We start from the raw sequence: 26,905 nt of genomic DNA on the forward strand, positions 1-26,905 counted from the left end.
ACTATTAATTTGTGAAATTTTTGAAAAGAAAATCTTACATTTTAGTTTTAAGTTTTAATTCACAAATTCCTATTAATCACATATATGAATATATATGAAAATAAGTCATTCTCTTCTAAAACCATGAAGGATATTTAACAGCTGCCTAAATAGTCTTTTAACAAAATCTCTTGCATGAAAGCATAATTCTCACAACAGAAGTTGAACAAGTTTCTTCTAGGAACAAAAATAAAGAGAGAGAACACAAAAGTAATAAAGTATTATGAAGTCAGGGAATGTTTCGGACATCACTCATTTCTATCATTGGCTTTATTTAAAATTTCATTACAAAAGATGTTTAATTGCTATAAATATTTTCCCACTGAGAAGAGACACTTACTGGATTTAAAATTTTAAAATTCATTTATTCTTGTCCTTTAGCCATTACAGATCCCAAGCATATTCCTAAAGTCTGCAGGAACCACAAGAAGATTCTAACAGAGTACAAAGAACTCGGCTCTAATCTGAGCCATGGAAGTCATCTTCATTTCAATTAATTTACTTTGCCTTTATGAACTTAAGAATCTTTCATGGAGGTTGACATTTCACTCATCTGAAAAAGCTTGGAATGTGACAGGGTAAAGGGAGGAGAAGTAAATCAAAGGGGTTAGCAATTTTCCAGATGCAATGTATTTTTCTTCTCTTCTTTTCCACCAGAAATTTTAGAAAGCTTTCTGACATTTTAATTCTCTATGCAAAAACCACAGTAGCAAAAAATGCTTAAGGCATAATACGTCAAGAAACAAACACACATGCATGTAAGCATGCACATACCCACAAAAATACATATAAATTCCAACTCACTGATTCTCTAACAGAAAATGTTACTTTCAGTGTAGTATTAATTAGCAGTTTATAGGCACAGTTTAATGAACACAATCTTAGTTTAAAAGCAACAGCAAGGTTTGTAAATTTTTTCTTGTTTGTGATGATTAAGTGAGTCTATGCTGGCTTCTTCACTGGAAAAATGACATTTATAAAGTCCGCTCCCATGACTATATTTTCAATCACACCAGAATACTTCAGTTCTCACCTTTAGCCATGTGGCTTCAGGAAACTATGCCCAAATATCTCATGCAAATGTCGGTTATTTTAAAAGATCTCTTGTGTAACAGAGTGGAAATTCACTAAAACATCAAAAGGTAAAAACAAAAATAAAAATGAGGCTTGAAAATAAATTCTCAGCAACAGGGTTTATGCACACTGCTTTTTGGAGAGAGAAAGAGAGAGAGAGAGTGAGAGAGCAGTTAACTCCCCAAAACACCCTGGTTCAATATTTACCTGACAGCTTTGTCATCTTGACATTTTCCCCAGTGCATTTCCTTCTTTATCAGGTATTATTTTACAAGAGATTTCTTGTTATACAGAAGTAACATAAATCAATCTATAACAGAAGAATTTGTTTAACACATTTATTCTTTAATAAGTTGCATGATCATATTTCATTGATCTGTACAATAGAAAAAGAAAATCTTACGACTAAAACAGAGTTTGTGGAGACTGGCACATGGTAAACCTATTTAGTCTTTTCAGAGGTTCATTCTTAGATTTTAATGTTAAATAACAACTATTCATTTAAGCTGGTGTCACTGAATATCTTGACCTTTAGCAATTCCACACACAGCAGCTTATTGTGGTATCCTTTAAATATAAGAAATAAGAATGTTTAACGTTGCTATTAAAAGAAAAATAAAAGAGTACTGTATGTTACATGGCCCATGAAATATTGGCGGTGTGCTCCTTGGCTTTCATTCGAAGAACTGCGATACTGGAAGACCTCCTTTCAAACTCTGGCTTTGTTTCAAATGCATGTCCATTGGTTGCCCCAGTAAGAAGAGAGTCAGTGAAAAAATTGTTGAGGGGCACGTGACTGAACTGGTTCTGGTGGTTTGAAAACCCCGTGTAACTGGAATCTGTCCGAGGCGAGTGAGAATAAGGTGTCATACAGGAGGAAGTGTCACGTGGTAACATGCATGAAGTAACCACAGAACCACCACTTGCATTTCCTGCCCACAAATTGTTCTGAATCTGGAATATATAAAACAACAAATATTACATTTACATGTTCTCACTTTTGTTCTCTTACTTTTGTTAAGTTGTATTTACTAAATTTGGTTAACTATTCATTGTTTGCTCCTATTGGGTGGTCTGTAATTACATACAACAATGACTAAAAAATAATTATTTGAGAGAACCTTCTAGTTTGTTATACTGAAATAGAGCAACAAATCCCACATCCTTGGCCACATAACACACTCTCAAACATGTCTATCTCTTATTAAAAAAAAGTATTATTTTCATAGTCATGATTTTAAAAATGAATCTGGAAGATTGAGTCAAAACTCATGACCAATTCATATGCTTAGAAAAGTAGTTTAAAATCTGGTTTTAAGTTTAAAGATAGTTTTTGTCTTTCTAAACAAAATGACATGAAGGCATTTTTTTAAAAAATTCTAACTTGGACTCCTGGCGTGGCAGTTTTTGTTGGAAACCATTGCTGACAATAGCCTGCTCTGTAAAGATATTTTTGATCAAACTCATTCTGGAACATGTTTGCCCGCCCACTGCTTTTGGTATCCTATAGTCTTGAAGAAACAGCTCTGAGAATCTGGGAACTTACAAAATATGTAAATATACATATTTTTAAAATTTCTTGTATGAATTATATATGATCTAATGAATTCAAAACAGACATGTGACCTGTAAAACAAAGTTAGAATTCTAAAACATGGGCCATTACCAAATAATGGAATCATAACAGAGAAAGCTATGCAATTATTTAGAAAAAATATCAGATGAGTATAATGCAGTTGCTCTTATTTTATATAGTACTCCTATATAGTAAAAACTGCATTATCATTGACACCCAAGATATTCACATTTCATACAATTAAATCTCTACAGGAAACAATTCAATGCAATTAACAAGTACAAATTTATCTAAAGTTACTAGTATGTAAAATAAATGTGATATAGAACTTATATAACATGAATTTTAAGTGGGATGTATCTCAATCTTAATATACAAGCTATTTAAACAAACAAAAACAGGAACCGCATACGTTACTAGGAAGCTCAGAGAAAATCATGACAAATGGCAGGAGCTGGGGAAGGTAAAAAAGAAAATGTTGCATGGGATAGCAATACTATGATGCAGCCCTTTGAAGATGAAATAAAACTGAATGCTTTTAGCAACATTATAATATATTTGGACTAGAACATAGCAGCAATACACATGCTAATCACATCAGGCTTTCTTATCTTTTAAAATCATGATTGCAAGAGTTGAATTATCAATGAGTAGGACACATATGTTTTCCTATATTTGTTTTTACATAGAGATTCCAGGCTCCTACATATAACATCTGGTGTAGTCTTACAATACCCATCTTGAGTTGTACTTTCTATGGCAACTAATTTTCAAATAGCAGCAAAAAATACATTAATAAATCTTCTAGATCACACTGGTAAAAAAGGTACTCTGTCACTCAAGAAGGGACTGATTAACCAGGTTCAAAATATAAGAGAAAAACCTTAATAAGTAATTTCAACCTTTAGGTGGGGTTTCAGTGATTGGCAAGGTGCTTATATATCTGTGTTGTCTTAAAAATAATTCTTTATATAAATATATGTATAAGCTGCTTTAAACTTGTTAAATATATACATATGTAGAAAGAGACAAAGAAAGAGATCTACATATCTATATCTAAATATACACACACACACACACATATGATTTGCATATTTTTTTAATCCTTAAATTGTCTCAGGCTATGTTCTAATTCTGGCTCATTCTACTATATGTGTTCCATTTTAGGCAAAACATAATGATTGGTACCAGTGATTGCTGAGTTATGTATCTCAAATCAACAAGAGGGCTGTTAATGTCATTACTCTGTCAAACTACCTTTTCTAACTTCATCTGGGTGATTTTTCCTCTGACATTCAATCACACATTGTGCTACTCCACAAAAACCACAGTCACATGTCTGACAAAAGAGCTTTCAGAAATGAAAGTGAACTTTGCTTGCGTACTTAAAAAAAAAAAAAAAAAGGAAGACAAGATAATGAAAGAGAGATTATTTATATTTTGTTTGTTAAAGAATTGCTTGATTTATACAGTGTTGTTTGAATTTTTTATTAAAATAATTCATTCATATTCCAAATGTACAGAAATATATTCACGAACTAGATGAAAAAGCTAAAATCAGACAGGTAAAGGCAAGGAAAGTAACCTATAAATATAAATTAAGAAAATATTGCCTCCCTAACATAATTAACATAAATGTACCTATAAATTGAAAAATATTCTGCAGAATACATACAAAAATAAGCAAATTTTATTTTGATCAAAACTTCTTATCTGGACATGATCAAGCATGTTATATGCATTACTTTTGATGAAATAATTTCTAACACATAGACATGCTTTTCTGGACAGAACAGACTGGTAAAGTAAATATGATAGCAATATTTTAATTAGGCTTGTGAAGATATCCTAAATATTTTGAAGATTGTCATTTATTCCCATAGGTAGAGATACCCTCACACATTTTTACTGATCTATCTTGTTTTCAAAATGTCTGTTTCTTCCTCCTCCCCAGCCCTATCACTGATGTTTCCTTTTTAAAATTTCCAACACATCTTTATTTGACTTTAGAAACATTGTTGGTTTTCACATTGTAAGTTTGTTTGGATGCAAATCATGTAAGATAGTATCCTCAGTATATTGTGATTTTACTTCTCTGAAGCCTGCCCTCTGGGTGTTGAAACATTTGATGATGATGCTCAAGACCATGTTCATTATAGCTAGTGGTTATCATTTAGTTACCATGTGTCAGGCATTATGTTAAATACATTATGAACACTTTTAATTGTTTCAATATACTAGACAGTGTGTTCTTTTGCTAACCCCCTTTTGAGGATGGTAATACTATAGAACACAGCTGAAGAAGATCACCCAAGATTTCATAGTTCCGATGGTGGAGGTAGAATCTCAACCTAGGAAGCCTTAGAAATGCTGTAATAATGACTAGTTTTATGAGTTGAAATTATTTCTTTATCATTATCCCTACTTTGTGGAGGTTCATAGTCTACTCTCTGAAAGAAAAACCCACAATTATTTCTCACAACTGTTTTGTCAACCACAGGTCTACTGTTTATTAAACAGTACATGGTAAATCCTTAACACAAATTTATTAAGTGCTTGAAAAATATGGACTGATCCATCTTGCAGGTATAATCAAAATTTTATGGATGATTTATGTGAATATATCAAAATTTTTGTTTCATAATATGAACTCCCAAATCACCATACTCAATAATTTTAGCAGTAATCATGAAAATTACATTCCTAGACCTTGCTAACTGCCTTTACCTGGGAAGTTCTTTATTCTTACTATTAAACACTGATTCTCCACCACAGATACATATCCTTTGAGACTCTGATTCATTTAGTATGGCTCAGGGGATCTGTATTAAAATAATAGTAATAAAATACACACGTGGAATTCTGAAAATCAACTGAAATTAGGAAAGACTACTGGAGTCTAACTTCTTTCCAAATGAAAAACTCTTTGTACACCAATTTTATTTACCTCTTGCAATAAGAAGCTCACCTGTTTAAAAAAAAAAATCAATTTCTTTGGAGAGTTCTGTAAAAGTAAGCTGTTATATTCCTCTACCTCTACCTATGGCTTCCATTTATGTGCCCTATAATGATGCAGAATAATATCATCTTTCTTACATGTAAAAATCTTAAAATGTCATCAGGCATGATGATACAACCCCCAAGTCTTTTTACTCCAGGTAAACATCTCCAGTGATTTTAACCATTCCTCATATGCCTTAGTTTCTAGACACTGTATCATTCAGATCATGTGATTCTGGATATGTTTCAGGTTATCAATACCCTTTACCCTTATCAATACATAGCATCTACACCAGAATATCATACACTGCATATCATCTCATTGCTGTAGGAAAAACCTGGCAGAACACATCTTTGATCTAGGCCATCTAGATTTGATTAAACAATAACGTTATTTGAGCTAATGGTTGACTATACTGCTGTCAAGCTGGACTCACACTGTTCCTCCATCCCTCCAATATATTCTCACATAGGCAGTAATTTTTTAACTATGCCTTGGAATCTATAAATCCATGTGCACATTATCTAAAAGCGCATATTACTTTTTTGTCAACTGGGAAGTCCATCAAAATTGCACTCTGATTCATTAAAGGAAAAATCATATTTGTGATTCGATTTTGGAATTAAAAATATTAACTTTTTTCCTAAATAAGATAACTATTCTTATTTTGAACTATTTCATAGATACTACAATGACAATACCTGGCAACATATAATTTTATGGTGTTTTTGTAGGCCTCTGTTCAATATTCAAGGGCTTTACAACGAGAAACAAATAATTCCCATATCCTTTTTGCATGTCTGTTTTTTAAAAAAGAAGAAGAAAAAAAAAGATTGACTGCCTTTACATTTTTTTCTTTGTTGTATTTAAAAGGAGTGGAGAATCTAAAAACATTCCATGTTTTAATGTGCTCCGAAACTTTAAAAAAAAAAAACTTTTAGGTGTGTGTTCAAAGCACTGTCCAGGGAACTCTGTCCAGGGAACTTGGCCAACTGCCTCCCATTAGCATGAATGGAAGTTCAGCGGATTTACTGCACTTCACTTTGAACATTTGCCCTTTCATTTTTTTCTAACCAAATAAACGTTAACACTTAATTATCCCATGATTTTGGAATTTTAGAGAAAAGCTTTATTTTTGTCATATTTATTCCAAACTGAAACTTAATTCATTTAATATTCATTTTTTCCAAGGAATTAAAAGCAGTAGAGAGAAAGGAGAAGGGAAAATCTATAAACATACATTAATATAAACATAAATACTAAGAGCTTTTTACTGTGGATATGTATTTGTAATAAATTCAAGCACTACAGTAAGTTATGGATAGAAAATTATTTATTTCATTTACCTTAGAACCTTGATATGAATATATCCTTTGTAATCACAACTACAAAGTAGATTTTGTTGTTCTAACCCTGGTTTATATTTCTAATATATTTATTGATTTTATATAGTGAGTACTTTTTAATATATTTTTCTAAAAAGGCCTTTTAAAAGAATAGTGAGTTTGTTAGTTTTTGACTTAATTGTAAAATAGTATGGTGTAACAAAAAAATTAGTTTCAAGATAGCATTTTATAGTCAATATCCTAATGTTAGTGCTATTTAGAAGAAACAACACTATCAGATTTCATAGAAATACTAAACATGAAAATATGTGAGTAACAACCTTCCCTTAATTTTAAAGCGTCTCCAAAACAACTAATTAAGTAACAAATTTTTTCTACCAAACTAAGTTTATTTAACTCTACTTCTCATCTATATATAGACTGCTCCTATCTCCTGCCACCAACATCGATCATATTTACTTGCATAAACACACATACATACACATACATATGCACACACACTCCACGTGCACATTCACATAAGTTTCGCATCACATGCTCACACAGTTTCCTGTGGGAATTAAAGGGTACTTTAAAAGACAGAGATCAGAGATTCACAGAGTTACTTGTGATGATGTTATAGCAATACCTCTTCACATTAAAATCTAAAAATTGATTTGCGTTTCCTCTTTGACATACTGTTTACATTTACTAACTTTTCTGTATATCATTTAATACTATATAAATTTATTATGACAGTATCACTATGTAATTGAATTTACTAGATTTGTACATGTTCTCTTAAAAAATGAAAACACTGATTTCTGCAAAAACAGCTCTATTTTTAAAGAGACTATTATGAAATTCACTAGTATTCTCGTTCCTGTAATATTTATATGACAAAATATTAATAAGAATCATATGCTTAGCAACATGCAGATATTTTTAGCTGTTGACTAACTTTAGGATCCCATTAACTTTTCTATTTACTACGTCAGTAAGTTGCTGGCAGGGAGAAAGAGTGTGAGTGAATCTTTAAATATTGAATTTGCCACCAGTGACTAACACACACTGAGACTTTGTCTACCTGAAAGAAAAGATCCCAACTTGAATTATTTAAGCAATGAAAAGATTAATCTGAGTATTTTTTAGGTACTCCATAAGGTAAAAGTGAGGGTACATTTTCATCAGTATCTACTCATTAGATCTAATTTTCACCAAAAGATGTTTTAAGTTGATATATAAAATATTTAGATTTTGATGAATCAATTGACATTTCAAACATTCTTAAAGTACTTTTTCAATGTATATTATTAAACTAAAGTGATTAGAAATAATTTATTCATCAGAAACAGATCATATACAAAATACTGTCACTTTTACTTTTTAGTAAAATTCCATCTTAGATATGTGTACAGAGATTTGAAACAAAAAAGGTGTCTTTTCCATTTAAAAAAAGTCACCATTAAATATCACACCCATATGAGACTGATAATTTAAGAAGAAAATGGCTTAGCAGAAAAATAAATGTGTATGTCTACTTTTAGTGCAAAATTAAAAGCACAAAGCTTAATAAGAAATGTTAATGTCTGTAAATTTTCAGAATAACATCATATAAATGTGTTTACATTTTTCATTATTCAAATAATAACTGAAAAATGCTCCAAGTCCAAGATGTAAGAACATTAAGAAAATTTTTCTTTGGTGTTAGCTGTATTCTTAAATTCTATATTAAGTGACTTTTAAAAAGAAGATTTATAGAAACTCTCACGATTGCTTTAAAATGAAAGTTTTCAAATCAACTCATTTAAGGAAGAAATAAATTGGTAACACCTAGCCTTTGCTATTTTATTACTATCAAGCAATAATGATCACATGGAGGATTTTCCAAACATTTGTTACATTATTTTTCCTGTATTTTAATACATGTATGATAGCTATTGCTGATTCATCAGTGTCTGATTCATTTTAGTGATGAAATTTTCCTATTGAAACAAAATTCACAATGTAAGAAATAAAGATAAAAATGTAAGCTTGTAAATTAAGCTTTTATGCATAAATAGCTTAAAATATGAATTAAATATGCAAATATTTTAATTTGCACAGAAAATTTTTAATTTTAGAGATCTTGCTTGGAGTCATATATGGACTTTGAGTTTCTTCTTAAAATATTGAGTGAAACTATTGATTTTACTCATCATCTCTTTGTATTAACTACAAAGTTGACATTTTATTTTTGTAATTTTTAAAATCAACTGTGAGTTTGTACCAAAGTTTACCTATTTAATGTCCATGATGTAGAATAAAAAAGAAAATCCATAGACACATGAGGCTTCATAAACATGGCATGCATATAATTCTGGATTAAAGTATAGTGTAAACAATAGTGTAAACAGCAGATTTTAAACCACAGGTCTGTGCTCATAGACTTCCTGGGCTTTGATGGCTTAATTTTCTGCCTGTCATTTCTCCATCTTCTTGTGAGGTTTTCATATGTATAAGCTAACACTGGCACTCTGCAACATCTATTTTTATTTTCTTCTTATTTATTTGGTTATCTACTCAACCTACTGATTTACTTTCCTCGTAAAATAAAAAACACTTATTTTAAAAAATTTTGTTAACTTATTGTGTACAGTTACATTAGAATATTACCTTTTCAAAAGAACAGACCTAATTATTTTCATAATTGACATGAATGCACTTTGTTTCTTTTGGATGATATTCTTTGCCTCTTTAAAGTTTTTGTATATGCAACCAAAAAATTAATTAAAGTTTTAATAAAAATGAAATGTTTCATTTTTATTAAAATTTCTTTTCGTTAAATGAATTCCATTTCATTAAAATTAAAATATTTCAACAAAATAAAGAATTCACTGTAACTAACTGTACCTTCACCTAAGGATACTGAAAAAATTTGTCTCGTGCTACACATAACTTATATATATATACACACACACACACACACACATACACACATACATATATAAAGATTTTATTCATATTTATTTAAACAGTATATAAATTTAATTAAATCAGTATATTTACTCGCTGCAAAAACTATATTTTGGTAAGGTAGATTAACACTATATTTCTTCTATCACTTTAAATATTTGTGTTTATTAACAATGACAAATATGTGCAATATCAACATGATTTTTTGAAAATGATGATAACATTTTTGGTCATAAGTCATACAAGAATTTTCACTGTATCATTGTATGACTTTCATTGGTTGTTTCATGGATGTGAAAGCATTCATTATACAATGTGTTAATTACCACTATATTAGTAATATTTTTTAAAGATTTTGGTTTTTACTTCAAATATTTGGAAAAAAGTAGAAATTATAGGGATAAAATTATGATACTTTCTCCAAAGGTAAAAAATTTTACAAATGCCTTTTAATTATAAACCACAGTGGTTGAAGGAGACAAGTCCTACGTTCCTTATTTAGCTTAAGACAGCTGTTAAGATTAATATAGCAACTGCTGTTAAAACCAAGGTAGATAAACAATATATCTACAATCTATTATATGGGATCTACTATTATATGAAAACCTTCGAATTTCATTTTTTAATTGTATCATTACAATATTTGAAATAGAATGTGTTAAACTAAAATGTTTTACAGCTTTAATCTGTGTATTAAGTTATAAAAGTTACTACTAATTACCTATAACTTGAATCTACTGCTTGGCATGTTCAAATTCTAAGTGGCATATATTTCTGAAGTCCTCAATAATACAACAGAAGACAAGACACTGTGTGGATTCCTTGGTACATTTGGTAAGCATAGATTTAGTCATAGTTTTCACTATACAATACTCAGTGAAACCTCATTCAAAATTTTGGTGGGAAAAGCACTTCAGTTCTTTTTCTGAAATTTGTGAAGAAAATATTTACTTTATAAGAAAATAATGCTGGTGAATTGAAAATAAACTTTTCTAAAGTTACCATATTTGGTTTTCAATTTAAAAAGGAAAGTATTTTTAACCGAATTCAGTATTTCCCTAGACCCCTAAATAGTAAATTTACTCACAGATTGGATTAACTTAAACGCTACAACATAAGATAACAAGCAATTTAGCTACCTGGAAAGGCAGGGACTTTAGAACAAAATTAATAATAACTAATGGAAATGACAGAAATCCTACTACTTATTAAGTTCTGTTTTGTACTAGGCAATGCCCTAAGTAATTTGCATAAACAAGTTTGTTTAACATTCACAAACATTATATGAGCTTTTACCCCCATTTTATAAATGAAGAGAAATATTCCTCATGGTTAATTCATTTGCCAAATGTCTAAAAGCTGTTAAACTGAAAAGCCAAAACTTGAACCCACATCTCTCTGACTGGGAAGTTCATAGTCATTAATGGCCCTCTCCGAATCCCAGGATACACCTCTGTAGTCTACAAACAGAGGGCTTTCCTATTTGGAAATCCATTTAGTCTTCATAAAAACAGAAAAACCATCATCATCTTAATCATCTACACCATCAACACCACCAACACTAGCACCAACAATACTTCCATTTTACAAATAAAGAATCTGAAGATCAAGTCAAAGTTGTAACTCAAAGTTATCTATCTAGATAATAACGTCAATGCTCACGTAATCCAAACCTAAGCACATGAAATTGTAAAGTTTCTTGTAAGAAATGAAGGGTCATTATAATTCTCAAGAAAACACTTATACATTAAGGTAAAATATTTTATTCACTAAAATAATTATTTTTAAAATGTTTTGGTTTTGCTATATTAGAAACAAGTGAAAATGTAATATCAATAGATCTTTGCTTGCTTTTTAAATTTAAGGGCAAAATTATTTAGATTTATGGTTTCTTGGGCCTAGTTTGCATCAAGAAGTGTTTGCAAATTTAGTACAAATATTACCCAGTTTTTAGTCTTTCTACAAAGCAGGGAATTCTGTCTAGATCATTTATATATCCCTGAATCCCTGATCCCTGCAATAGTGCATGGCATATATTTGCTTTGAAATGCAAATAACTTTGGAATAAAAGTCAGCTGAAAAGTGTCTGCAAATCTTTCTAGCCTATTCTTTTTAACAGAAGAAGAAATTGAGGAAAAGTTAATTACTTATACCACAAAGCTGGTTAATAACAGAAATTCAGAAACTATCTGTTTTATTGAAAACTGATTATTTTTGTTTTATGATACACTACTTAATATATTAATATACTGAAGTGAATCTGTATTATTACTCACATCTATCCAATGTCTATATAATTTGCTCAATCCATAGCAGAGCATCCTTGGTGATACAAAGGTGACTAGTAACTGGGCCATCTTTTAAATATTTTACATTGTAAATGGGAAGTCAGATCTTTAATACAACCCACCAAAATGTCAATGAGAAAGTGATGTGCAGATAGATGGCACATTCCAGAGGCTTCATGGAGTAAATATGGCTTAGGTGAGGGAGGGAAATTCAAGATAGAAGAAACAGATTCATCCCAAGCAATGAGAATGCTTTCAAAAATGTCACCTCTTGAGGAAAAATGAATACATTAATTTAGCTAAATCATAGCATTGTCAAATGGCAACTGATATCTTCAAATAAAGAACTTAAACAAAAGGATACTATTGTCAGTACATCAAAATGTACTACCTTAAAATATGTTAATATGAACATCACATCTCTCACTTTATTTGTTTGCTATCAAAGATAAGCAAGTTTAAGAAAAAAATCTTGTAACAGTCAGTGAGGTGTTTAGGCTTTCTAAATGTTTATAAATTTAAAAACAGAAGCATTTTTACTTTGCAAAAATGATGAGATATTTTAGGATCCAAGTTGAATTATTTCACTGTTCGATGATGAATTAAAGAGATAATGTCACATAAAGGTCTCTGGGCTTCTGAGCTCAGAAAACCTGAGCTTAAATTAAACAAGTTAATAGATACAAGAAGGAAGCACAGTGTCTGGCTTTAAATATGCCCCCAAGCATTAGTAATTATTTTTACTGTTACAGCTGTTGTAGTAAAAAGGCCAGTTGAAGCAAAGTATTTATTAGAACATATTAGAAAGTATTAATTACTATATAGAAATAAACATATTATGATTGTACACCCTGAGCAGGCTTGAGGAGATCATTTTCTAACCTATCTCTGTTTTTCATGTATTTCTATGTATGGCTTTTTTTTTCCTGCCAAATTGCTAATTCTTTATTTCTGTCCTTCCTCTAACATTTTCTAGTTTCCAACTTTTCTGAATTAATGCTTTTTTCCGTAATTAACAGTCACCAAATCCAGTGTCTTATTGGGCTGAGTTATTGGATTCTACTTCTGTTTCTATTTCTCCCTTTACAAGTTCCTATTTTCCTATTTTCAAACCCCATGATTAAAAAAAACAAAAAACAAAACAAAACAACAACAAAAAAAGTTTCCTTTAGGCTAACTCTTGAGAGACATGATCTTGGCACAATTATTTTTTCAAACAAACTAAAAAAGTATTCTGTATATATATTTAAGTTAAAATAAAAATTCCCCCTGGCTTTATCCAGTAGCTACAGTGGGGAGTTGCAGCCACATAATTTCAGAAATTTTGGTAAACAAACATTAAATGATTTACCAATACAGGAAAGTACTATGGATTTCATGGTATTAATTTTTATGATTATTCATGACTGGCACTGTTAAAATAATTCCAATGTAAGTTCTCCATTCTTAAATTATCAGGTGGTATAGCCAATGTACACAAATTATGAGGAGTAATTAGTGCAACATTCCCATGATTTGTGGGGGGAAATTTTTCTTTTTTTTTTTTTTTTTTGAGGCGGAGTCTCGCTCTGTCGCCCAGGCTGGAGTGCAGTGGCCAGATCTCAGCTCACTGCAAGCTCCGCCTCCTGGGTTTACGCCATTCTCCTGCCTCAGCCTCCCGAGTAGCTGGGACTACAGGCGCCCGCCACCTCGCCCAGCTAGTTTTTTGTATTTTTAGTAGAGACGGGGTTTCACCGTGTTAGCCAGGATGGTCTCGATCTCCTGACCTCGTGATCCGCCCGTCTCGGCCTCCCAAAGTGCTGGGATTACAGGCTTGAGCCACCGCGCCCGGCTGTGGGGGGAAATTTTTTAAGTTAATTTTTCATTGGAGTGAAAAAGATGATCAAATATATAATTTGGTGTACCATGTCCCTTCTTCCATTGGTGTCTAGGTTACCACATTCTTCTAATTAATAATATATAAAGCTTTGAGGTACATTAACACAATGGCAAGATAACCTTAGGGAAAAGAGATGGTTAGTCACAGTACATTGAGTCATATTGAGCCTTTATTCAGGTCTTAAAACTGTATAAAGTTTTAAATTCAGAATAGTTGCTAGGCACTATTCTGAATGCTTTACCCTGTATATAGGGCTTAATCAGTGGTAGGCCCTATTCTGATTGCTTTGTCCTGTACCAAAGAAGCAAGAAGAGTCAAATATAAAACAACCAACATATAGGGACAGAAAAGTGGAAAACAGACAGAAATGGGGTTTGAAAGGAAATGAAGACTGAAAGAATAAGATGCACAAAAAAGTAGTCATAGTCAAGTGTTGTGGAATATACTTAGTAAGACTGTTTAAAATCCATGTGAAGAGCTCGTAATTTGTTACTTTATTACTTCTAAAGTCACCACAGTCAAGTAGTTCAAAATGATCTAAACCATTCTCCATTTCACCTATATTTTTATTGTTATTTCACTGGTTGTGGCTCCCCCACACTATAGCGCAGACTTAGAAAAATGTAGCTCAAGCCTTATGCTCCTTTGGTATCATTTAAATATATTCACAGGGAGAGACAGTCTATTGTCAGGTTAAAATCTGGCAAGTGGGAACCAAATTGTCTCTGGTCAAATCTGAACTTCACCTCAACTCTTTCTCATTTGAGCAACGGAGATAATTAGTAACACCTAGCACATAAGGTTGGTGTGAGGATTAAATGAGATAATATATGTAATCTGCTTAGAACAGTGTCCAGATATACAGTAAGGGCTACAGTAGTGTTAATAACCATGAAGACACTGCAGTCCCTGTCCTCATGGAGTTTGCAGCCTAGAGGGGAAACATTTTTACAGAATTTTGTTTAGAAACAAAAGGCACTCAAACTAACTCAAACTGACTCAACTAAGGCGCTCAAAAATATTTGGCAAACAAAATTTCACTAGCCCTATGATGATAAATAACCACCAGAGGTATCCTCATGCTTTAAAATAGGAGAAAACATAAGATAACCTCTTTAAGATAAATTTTAAAAGAGAAGCAAGATTCCTCCTATGACAAGGAGATAGGGAGCATTTATTGAAAAGGTATCCATAACAATAGTCTTCTAGCAAACTATCGGGTAAAGGCTTAGATGTAGCGACCTTTATAGTATCTCCTGCAGGAAACCACTTGTGTGATCAAGAATCAATTCCTTAACTCAATTGAGCCCGTTTTCATAATTTTTTTAAATGAAGGAGTTGAACAAGGTGACCTCCAAGACTTCTTTTATTTAACATATAATATTATATTAATAAATTTGGGTGATTTATCTGGAGGAGTGAGGTTTATAAAATTGGTTTTTAAGAATCATAAAAGGCATAGGAACACAAGGAAAGAACAATATTAAAGAACTGAATTTGTACTCATAGTGTTGAAGAAAATGAATACTCAGGTTTGGGGTTCAGATCATCTAGTTACTAAATTATCAAGGTATTTCTCCAGCATATCTGTTTCATAGGTGTTTTCATACGGGTCTCTTACAATGCATATCATTAAATAATAAATAACAAAATAATGCATAGCTTGTTCCTTATAACATAGGTGTTTTTTATCATGTATCAAATACAGTTCTGAATATCATTATTATTAGGAAAAAGTGACAAAAAATATATTACAAAGACAAAACATTTGCATTCATTACAAAATATGAAAAAGAAATATATAGAGTCTCTATATTGAAAAAGAAAAAGGGGAAGAAAAAGAATTTCTAACACTTTTTGTAATGAAGTAAAAGAGCACCCATTATAAACAGAAGCTGTTACTTATCTGTGATTAATTTTTAAAATTATGTCTGGTACTAATTCTATCTCTGTTTAAGTCATACAGGACCAAATGTGGACCTTGAGAGAATAAGCAATTTGAAATCTGAAAAAAAAAAATAGAAAAAGAGATAAATTTTTAAGTGGAGTTAAGGGCTTAATAGGCCACATTTGACATCAGGTTTTAGTATAGTTCATAAAACAATATCCACAGAGATTGCATGCCAGGCAACACTCTATGTACAGTATTTTTAAAAGTTAACAAAGGGAGAGAGTCTGAGTAATTAGAATGTAGAATAATTAAAAGACCTGTATCATTAAATGATGCTATTTCATTTGTTGCAATATGCAACAAAATTCAAAAGAAAAAAATACCCTGAAATATTTTTAAATGAATGACTCTGTAAGAAAAACAAGAAAATAATTTAGAAAAATTAAAACTTAGCAGACAGGAAGAATGTTTTCTGAAGCTTAAATTTTCATTCTTGACTATTATATCACATAAAATAAAGCCTATGATAACCATTTTAAGAATACACAAACCAAATCTACTTTTCTTGAACAGTATTCTGTGTAGTTTAGCATACCTGTGGGTAGCTGTCAGTCCTTGGCAAAACTGATATATCATAGGTGGCAGCAAAATGGCTTTTCGCTTGTTGTATTTGGCCATAACGTTCCCTTTTTCTCCATTTGGCCCTTCGATTTTGAAACCAAACCTAATTATTTAATAAAAAGTAGAATTTTAGCTAAGGAATATTTGATAAAGCAAATGTGATGTTAAAAGACATCAAACCAGAAAGGTAAACCAGGTTAAAAAAAGTTACTTAAAAAGAAATGTATTTATGTTAGAAAAGGATCCACAGATTTTACTTTTTCTTGTATCTTGATGTGGTAAGTGATTTGCCCATGAGGCAAAATAATTTAATAGAAAAAGGCAGGAGACTTTCGGGAAATACATCTGATATGTCTGAGCCTCTGTTTTCTCATTTAGGGAAAACAAAAAGGAATCAGATTGTATGCTCCATTGTCATGGATAAGTCTCCTTTAAGAGGATGATGCGAGTCTGGAAGACATATCCGCCATAACGTAAACCCAGCCAATCTATAAGCAAATTAATATCTGAGTCTATTAAAAATTATCTTTAAAATATGTCACAAAAGTGAAAGCTCTTCTCGGTTGTGTTCATACCTACGTAATCTTTTAAAAATTTAAACATAAAGATTGCATTTAAATATATGGCAGCAGCAGGAACATCATGATTATCTAGAAATAGGAAAAAATGAGATTACATATTTTAATAAGGATGATGAAAAGGAATCATCTAAAGTTGAACTATGGTTTTAAAATAAGCATGGTAAAAAGGAATCATCTAAAGTTGAACTACGGTTTTAAAATAAACATGGTAAAAAGGAATCATCTAAAGTTGAACTATGGTTTTAAAATACATGAATGTGCCTATTACATACATTATGCAACATATTTTCCCTTATGAAAATGCTCAGATATCTTTACATAATTTCTTTAATTTAAAGCACAGGTAATGGAAATAATATAAGAAATAGTGCAGATAGAACCAAGTGTCAAGAAAGTCTATCAGTTAGTGTGGCAACTAAGGTCACTAAGCTATCTTCCACAATTTCTCTAATTACCTATTAGAAGTATTTATCATAAAAACCATCTTCCTCAGCAGGTTGGATATTGTTTAATTCATACTTGTAATGCTCCAAGATCTTCACTTTAATATTAAAGGGAGATGCAGAAGATTATATTCAATATGTATACTTTAATGTTTTTAAGTGAACATTATAGGAGTAGCCTTTGGAAATCTCTTTAGTTTTCTTCACACAACTATGTTCAGAATATAAAATATTTAGGAAAAAAGCTAGAAATCAAATATAAAAAATGCAAGTTGTAGAAGTCTTTTGTTGAAGTTTACTTCAAATTTTCACTATTTTTCATACTAATTTCTAATCTTGTATATCTTTGCCTTCACAATTATGGCAACATATTAACACTCAGTTTAATTTTTAAGTACACATTACAAATTTAAGATGGCACTTTGAAGAGTTTTCAGCAATTGAAATGAGCCAGAGAGCTACATGTTCATTACAGGTTTAGTACACTGCTGATAAATGCATATTATCCATTATGCCAAGGCTCAAGACATCAACAACAAAACAAAACAAATCAAATTTTCTTGCTGTCTCCACAGACAAGCCCCAGGAACACACTAAGGGAATTTAGTAATGTGTTTTTGGGTTTTATTTTTTTTTCCATTGACAAAAAGAACTTGACAATTTCCTTAAAATGGGTAATAGTTACCACTCTTAGGTGCAAAGCAGGAAAGAGCACGACTTGAGTAAATTAAGTTCAGGTTGGCTCTCTGTGCATGTTCTTAGACAAAAATTAATCAAGACTTGGTGAATGTTAAAGGGAAAAGATGCATTAGGTACAGTTGCTCACTCTGTGTGCAAACATATTTGTTTATGGTTACAAGTATAACTAAATATAGACAAAGACAAAGATCTCAAACATACAGAGCAGGTGTTATACTTGACAATTCTAAAATTCTTTGTTAGCATGAACTTTCTACATATTTACTTCCTGAACCAAGATAAAGTAACCATTTACTTCCACAAAATCAAGTAAAAATCTGCTGCTTGTTATCCGTGTACCACCAGATGTTGTCTCTAATGATGTTAGAGCCTTACAATGGCTTACTCTTAGGAAGAAATACTGTTACTCGATTTAGAACAAAAATTTTCACTATTTTATTCATTCCCCCATTTAAGCAGTTTATGGGAATTGCAAAAATCAATACTTGTAAAGGAGTCAGAACACACACAAAGACAAAGGCCATTATCCTGAATTATTGTTGCATTTTAAACTCTTACTACTTGGAAACTAGTAAAGTATAGTTTAAGAATATCCAATTTCATGAAAATAAAATACTCCTAAGAGGTAAAATTTTACCTGGTATGATTTTTCTTTCTCAAATTATTTTTTAAAATTAAGTATATTGGATCATGCAATTTAATAACTAGAATATATATTATAAACATAATTGAGTGTATGCAAAAATTTACTTTAAAGCCATTATTTTTATTGCCTATACAAAATTCATATAATTTATCTAGGCTTTAAAAATTATAATGGAATATTACATATTGACAACTACTAGAACTATAAAATTGTAAATGAGCACGATTTGATCTTGTTTTTAATCATCCATAGTGAAAACATTCTACGATATGCATAACAATTGGGAATTTGTGGGATTGCTTCTTTTTTTTTCTTTTATTATGCCTCCAACTCTAGTAAATTTCTAGATGTATGGGCTATTATACGAATAATTTACAAATACCTGATATATAATCTAAAAAATAACCTCAGTGGCTAATAAAACTGAAAAAAAAAACTAATAAATATACCAATTACTAAATAGTCCTGATTCTGCTTTTCATCCTTTAAAAATTGCTTTTGAAAATCAGAGCTATATTATCATATTGTTATATTTGAATATTGTTAATTTTTATGTCTAAGTAATAACTCAAGTGTTCTTTTGTTTTATATATTGCGTGAGTTGTCAAAATTTTTGCAATTAAAAAATAATTTTAGTAGATATATATTCATATATTTTACTCTGTTCCTCATCTTCAGCTACGGAATCAGTTTGTTTCTTTGTAGCAAGATGCACTTATTCAATTATTCTAACACCATTTATTTTCCTATCCCATCCATCAAGACCTCTGTTTGGCTCCTACCTGGACCCGGGCCTCAGTGAGCTCTGTCCTCAGAGCAAGCTGTTCTCTGACATACACATCCGGGTAATGAGTTTTCTGAAAGACTTTCTCCAGCTCCTCTAGCTGCAAACTGGTGAAGGTGGTTCGGTGTCTCCGCTTCTTACTGCTGGATACATTGCTGTCACATTTATCCCCAAGTTCATCCAGCTCTCCCTTCTCTTGCATCCCTTTCACGGGAGACATTCGGAGACTGTTACAGTTGTCCATAGCTCTATTCAGTTCAGTGTGAATGGGCTGTCCTTCTACTTTAGTGATCCCATAGTTCACTGTACCCAGAGGAGGAAAAACAACAGTTCTTAGGATTGTGAAACTCATCCCAATTAAATCAATAAGTAGAAGTAATTGAGTGTATCAAGAAATTGGCCTATTAATAATTTATTTTGCCAGTATTAATTCAGTTACCACATTCTACACTTAGTTCATTGTAGGATGGGTTTAAATACCATTTTAAAATGTGTGCATGCAACTGATATGATCTGGCAAAATCTGCAGTTCTGTTTTACAGGATTTATATGTTTATGCACATATTTTTAATTTAAATTCATGTATTTGAATTAAAAGATGATCTGGGTGTTTCATGAAAAAAACCTTAAGTGTCCACGATTTTTGAAAACTGAAGCAAATTTAATGTCATATATTTATCACAGCAGATAAAATCAAGCTACTAATGTGACTCAGAAAATATATTTTAATCTTAAACAATACCTCTGTACTAATATCTGAAAGTTATTATCCCCCTCCATGTAAAACGTACTGACGATAGACTTCAGATGTGACATTGTTTCCACTAAATTTTGGATATTTCAACTTTATATCCATGTCTGCATTTACACTTTTTCTTCAAAAATAATCTACTAAATTGACAAAATAAATTTCATGCCAAATTTTGAACGTACTTTCTATCGGAAATTAGATTTAAGCAGCATTTTTTACCTAAACTTATCATGCAGTTCTTTTTAAAACATTTCATATTTCTGCTTAGCTAGTGAAATATGTTTTAGGATTGAAAGCTTTACTTTTTTCTCTGCTGAAACACAGAAATTAAAACAGCTATTAAAACATTACAGAGGATGACATCTGGCATTCTGTTAAGGGATGTTTAATTTCAGTAATTTTCTTCAGATTTGATTGCATGCTTGCAGTATGATATAAAACAAAAATGTATCATATAATGCCACACACCCACAAATGCAATGGACGCACAGAGTGAAATGGGAAGCACTTTTTAAAACGTAAATTCAATCCAGCCAGAATAATAATTTCCAATAGATGATTATAGTTTTTTCATTTGTTTCTTTTTTAAAATTACCCCCATAATGCATTTTTACAACTCTTTTCATCATTATACAAATATACTCAACTTTAATGTGCATATAACTTAAATAGCCAACAATTGAGTACTGTGCATTTAAATGTCACTAACGGAGTAACTCTCAAAAATGTTCTCATCACAAAAAATGTCAAATATTTGAGGTGATGGCCAATTTAATTAGCGTGATTTAATAATTCCATATTGTATTCATAAAACGTAACATTACTTTGTACCCCATAAAAATACACTATAATTTGTCAATATATAAAAAAGTTTTAAAATTAATGGTTTTCATGCAAAGGAAGATGTGATATTAAACTAAATATAAAGAAGAGCCATGACTGATTAACAACACGGTTTTGTCTCCTTGGGCAAAATTAAAGGGGGAACTGCAGCAATTAGGGATGGGGGAGGGGAAGCATCAGAGAGGCTAAGGGCATCTCAAGAGAAAGACAGGATCTCTCCTAAATTAAGCGAATGACTGCCTATGTTCATCTTCCTTAACACTTCTCTGTTAAAATTCACCTTAATAGTGTGATATTTCTTTAAAAGTTGATAACGCATCAACTATGTGTCTTATTTTGGATTCCCGACTATTTAAAATAAAATGTTATGATCGAGTCCATCCAGAGTCAATACAAGACATTGCAGAATCATTAAAGAAAGACCTGTCAATTCAAATAACTTTACGCATGCATCTAAGAATCCCACAAATACAGATATCAGGTCTGAAACGCAGCCAGAAAACCAACAACTCAGTGTAAGAATAGTAAGTATATGCTCGAATCTTTCTAAACAAATGACTGAAACGACTTAGCTGTTTTTTTCTCTATCATTTGCGCCTTTATTTTTGATTTACCCTTAGTCAAAGGTTACTTACAAGGTTAAATAAAATTAAATATGAGATTTTTAGAAAAGAAAAAAAACTGTGTTCAAAATATTTAGAAAAAGAGCTTCTACAGGTCAGTGTTTTGTCAGATTTTGAATCTCCATAAAATAGGGGGCAAGGGGCTTGTTGTAAATATTTCACACTTAATTCGTTTGTTATTTTAAAGCAACCCGCCCCTTATAGCTTAACTGTGGAATATACACAATGATAAGAAAAACTTCTCTTGGAATTGTAAACGTGCTTTGGCTGTCGCGATCTGAAATAATAGGTTTGTATTAGGTTACAAGATAGAAAAGATAGATGGTTTGTTTTGATAACATTTTGACTTGGAGATACTTGGGCATTCAAAGTTGAAGATTTCACCCAGAAGCATTCCGAAGACCACTTAGGTGACTTTTAATGTGAAGTCATAAAAATAGAAAACGTAGAATCTGGGAATGAGTTATTAGGCCGGGGATGCTTTGCCCGAAGCTACTTAATGTGCTTTGGTGTTTAACAAACATTTAACGCTTGTTGTATTGCAAACGCAAAAAAAAAAAAGCAGAAATTACAAATTCACACACGCTAGAAATCTAGGGATCCTCAAACTTAGAAAAAATATCGCCACGTCTTGGAAAATTAAAAAGATTTATCTTTACTTAAAGGAGCTCAAAAAGTTTTTTGTTTTCTTGTTTGTTTTCGGGTTTTTTTTTTTTTTTTTTTTTCTTTTCTTTTCCTACTCGTGACGACAGTGACGTACTCTAACGAGCTGTGATCGATTTCAGTTCCTCCCGCCGGGACAGAGAGGCGGGCTCGCATAGAAGCGTTCTGTCTTGACTCAATTACGCTCTATTTAGCGCCCTATCAGTTTACTCCAGGAGCCAATATTACAGAAGGACTCAGGGATCCGCAGGCGACCAGATTCTACAGCGAAAGGAGAATCGCTGGGAGGCAACCCGGTGCCGGATGTCTCCCTCCCTCCGGCCCCCGCCCCCAAAGGCTGCTGCAGCAGTAACACCGCTTCATAAAGCGAACACCTTCCACTGCCTTCCTCCACCTTCCAGCACCCTCGCTCCCACTTTTCTGCTTCCTCCCTCCCTGCCAGATCTGACCGATCCTGCATTTTGGATTGCGGAAGGTCTGCGGCGGCTCTGGTTGGGGCGCTGGCGACTCACCGCTGCTGTCCTGACAGGGCGAGGTCCTCTCCAAGCGCACGTGATGCTCGGCGCGGGGCAGGGGTCCGAAGGCCTGTACGCATTTGCTCGCAGACGCTTTGCTGTAAAAGGACTCATTGTCCAGCGTCTCCATAACGTGCTCCAGAGGACCTCCTGCGCCCATGTAAAAGTCACTGTTTTTACTCGGAGGGCTCTTGAGGGCAAACTTCTCGCTCAGAAACTCCATAATCCTGGAAGGCGGTCGCCTAGCTCCTGGGGCACAGAAACTGGAGAGCGCTGGGGGAGGGAGCCAGTGGGCGGGAGGAGGGAGGGCCAGAGGGGAGGGAAAGGAAAGCCAACGCTGCGGCGCCGGGAACTGCCCCGCTCCGGTCCCTTTAATACGTCCCGGCTGGAAAAGGAGCACCCGAAGTTGCTTTTATATCTTGAAACTCAGCTGGGCTCCTCGGGCAACCTCCCAGTTCTAATGAATATGAAAATAGGCGGGCGACTAACTCCACCCCGGGTCCCCCTCCGCCCCCACCCCACCCCCATTTTCCCCACTTACCGGGGCTGAGCGCGTCCAGGCCTAGGATAGACAGACAGACAGCTCCATTTCAGACAAATGCCAGGAGAGACGAACCCCCGACACCCAGATTCATTGCCGCGGTGACAGTGGACTGGCATTTCGGAAGATCTTGGTGAGATCGCAAAGCAGTTAAACCTCCACTCTCCACTGCCTGCGCCTTCCTGAGCCACCCCTCCCCACCCTGCCCCCATGCCGGCACTCACTACCAGAAAGATTTAGAGGCGTCTTAAGAACTTGAAAGGAAGTATTGCTCTAAAAGGCTTTCATTTCTTCCGTAAATCGTTTACGTGGAAGATTCACATTAATCCGAAGCCCAAGAAACCAGATGCATTGTCAGCTATTAATCGCAGCGGCAGTAGTAGAAGGGTCGCTTAGGCTTCTAAGCGGGAGGAGCTCGCGTCCCGGGCCAGCTGGGCGCTTTACGAGGCCGTGGCCTTCTCTTTTTCTCTGGGATGCGGCGGCGTGTGGACACGGTGGCGTTGGGTGGGAGAGAGAAGCCGAGCAAGAGGCAATGAAGCCATTATACTAATACCAACCAATTCCCTACCCTCTTCCCACCCTTCCTTTAGGTCCACGATTTTATCATTAGACCCAAATTATTTTAAGAAAACCCGTTAGGATAAGTGTCTTTGAAGAGCTTTTCTCTAATGCCAAAGGGAAGATTGTTACAAATAGGGGTTTATGAAGAATAGGAATGTCTGCATATTTTTACAGAAATTACTTTTACTTTTAAAGAGTCGCTGTGAAGTTACTCCGAACAGCGCTCTGGGAGTGAGTGTTGAGCGCGCGGAGCTGGGGGCACTCGCTGTGCGGTGCCCTGGGCGCGGACAGGTCCAAGGCCTCCATTTCCGCCAGAGGGGATGGTAGGGCAGGCAGGAGAGCACTGCTAGGTTGAAAGCCCTTCTGTGTGACTGTTGGCATGACTCTTGGCTTCCTAGGCGCCCGCGGCGCCTGGGGGAAATGCGTTCGGTGCCCTGGGCACAAAAACACATTTGCATCAGGCACCCTAAACTAGCAAATTTGGTGAAAATAAGCCGGACATGTTGTGGTCCAGGAAGGCCTCCGCTTGTGTGTCCTGACACAGCCTTTGTCAACACTGGCACTCACAGCGGCCGTCGCGTTTCCCCAGACAAGCGGGTCAATTATGGTGAGGCCGCGGGCAGGCCGAGCAGTCCCGACTCTGAGGATGGTGAGGCCAAGCCCAGCTGTGGTGGGCATGCTGATGGGTTTGAGAGTCTCCACCTTCTTCGGGGATGTTGGCAGACCCTCACCTCTCTGGTAAGAACTTCGAGACCTGACCAGGCCTCAGCCAGAGAGCAACAATCAGGGAGCGCTGTGCACCCTAGAGCTGCTCCTTAGCATTGCGCCAAAGGCAGGGTCGGCCCTAAGCACCCAGATCCGACCAGAGGAACCCGAGCAGATCAGCTGGCAGCAGCAACCTTGGTCGCCCGGCCAGGGTTCAACCCAGACTGTTCTCCCGAGGAGGGGCACAAGCTTAGTTCACGTGGCGCAGCGCTCAGTGTGGCCTTGAGTGTGCACTCAGATTCAGGCAAGTGGACTCTACTGCTGGGACTAACTAGCTTCTGCTGTATTATTATTATTCTCTTAGGAGCATTGCTACCAGCACCAACTGCAGTTTGTTAAATTTCAGGGGAGCAAGTTCAAAGAAAAGCACTAGGGACTGAGCTTCAGCAGGAAGTCACGCTGCTGCATCGGGGCGTAGGAGCATAGCAACTCCAAACCAGACAACCTGGCATTCTGAGGTCAGGCCCAGGGAGAGAGGGTGAGGTGTCGGAAGAAGCCATTGAAACGCTCTTCTTAAAGTGTTCTGTAGCATCCCGACCTTGCTTGAGCAGGAGGCTCAGCTCTGCGTTCTTTGGACACTTTCTAGCGGGCTCCCGGGCAGCCTTGTGGAAACGTTGAATGTTGACTTACTCACTCACTCCTCTTGGGTTGGCCATTTTCTATTCCTTCCTATCCCCTTCGGTATCTTCTTATCTTCAGGTATCCTGAAAGTCTGCCTTTCTCTAATAAACACGGGGAAAGATAAGAAAATGGTCGTTTAATATGTTTTACAAAAATTCACAGCAGCAAGAACAACAGCTATTGCTGACTTGAGGAAATATACAAACTAGTTATCAACCAAGTTATCTTGTAGAGCTATGTCAGCTTGTTTATAAATATGTCTTAAAAACCCTAAATTTCCGGAAAAACATCAGGTGTCTTTTAAATTAAAGACATGTAATACAAGTTCTAGGATACTTGTATGCTAATAAAGGTCCAACTCATAGAGAAAATGCGGCGTAGCCGAGGACAAGAGCTGTCTAGTAAACCTGTTTCTACTCCGTTACCAAAACTCACTTTTGATGGTAGCGGTTGGAGGCATGGGGTGTAAGGTGTCACCAAACCCACATAATATCCCTGGAGATTCCTGGAAATGCAAATATACTACACAGAATCCCGTGCGTTTTGTGACATGTAACCACATGTGCCCATAACAGAGGGAACAGCTAATGGCAAACTCCCATAATGAATGTTTAATCTGCAGTTTTGGGCAAGAAGCTGGGTATTTGGTTGCCAACAGCTGCATTACATGAATTTCGAGAGGTTGAGATGGAGTTTATGGTTCTGACACAGCTCTAGAGATAGGGGCATTAATAATACATTGAAAATAATACTAATTCAATAATTTCTAAAAGTCACAGGAAGGGAGAAGAAATTAGATTGGAGATGATCTCACTTTCCCTGAGATCTACCTGGGCTTTTTCCACCAATGCTTTGAGGATAACCTTCTTGTAAACTGACCATAGTACTTTGATAAATGCTTTCAGCCTTCCAGATCCAGCTTGGCTCCTACTTTGACAGCTTTTAAAAGTCCTCCTCAATTCCAACGAGTCAGCTTGGCCCCAGGGACAAGTGTGTTCTGAGGCAAGTGTGATCCAGTTTATTAGGTCAGGTTCTAGGTGGGGATTTATCTCCTGGGGCCTCAGCCCATCAATCCCAGGCATCAGTTTTCTTCTTTGCCCACCTATTTTACCTTTTAGAGTATTGTTCATCTTTTTTCCATATTCAGGATATAAACCCAGGATTCAGCTTTCCTTCTTTTATGTCAGTCAAGATATCTAACTAGAATAAGCTGCTGTGCA

The 26,905-nt window shown here is 34.3% G+C and overlaps 1 protein-coding gene across 1 annotated transcript; it reads right to left on the reverse strand.

Moving 5' to 3' along the window:
• Positions 1-1,358: 1,358 nt before the first annotated feature.
• On the reverse strand, positions 1,359-25,777 carry LOC105473268 (ALX homeobox 1). Its single transcript, XM_011726981.2, has 6 exons — positions 23,963-25,777; positions 23,739-23,867; positions 23,195-23,582; positions 19,801-20,105; positions 16,624-16,752; positions 1,359-2,067 (listed from the first exon to the last, which is right to left on the reverse strand). The coding sequence occupies exons 3-6, from the start codon at positions 23,418-23,420 to the stop codon at positions 1,747-1,749; spliced, it is 981 nt and encodes a 326-aa protein (XP_011725283.2). The 5' UTR covers positions 23,421-23,582; positions 23,739-23,867; positions 23,963-25,777; the 3' UTR covers positions 1,359-1,746.
• Between the last annotated feature and the right edge of the window lie 1,128 nt (positions 25,778-26,905).

The sequence above is a fragment of the Macaca nemestrina genome, chromosome 10 (genome assembly GCF_043159975.1).
Source record: "Macaca nemestrina isolate mMacNem1 chromosome 10, mMacNem.hap1, whole genome shotgun sequence".
NCBI classification, from domain to species: domain Eukaryota; kingdom Metazoa; phylum Chordata; class Mammalia; order Primates; family Cercopithecidae; genus Macaca; species Macaca nemestrina.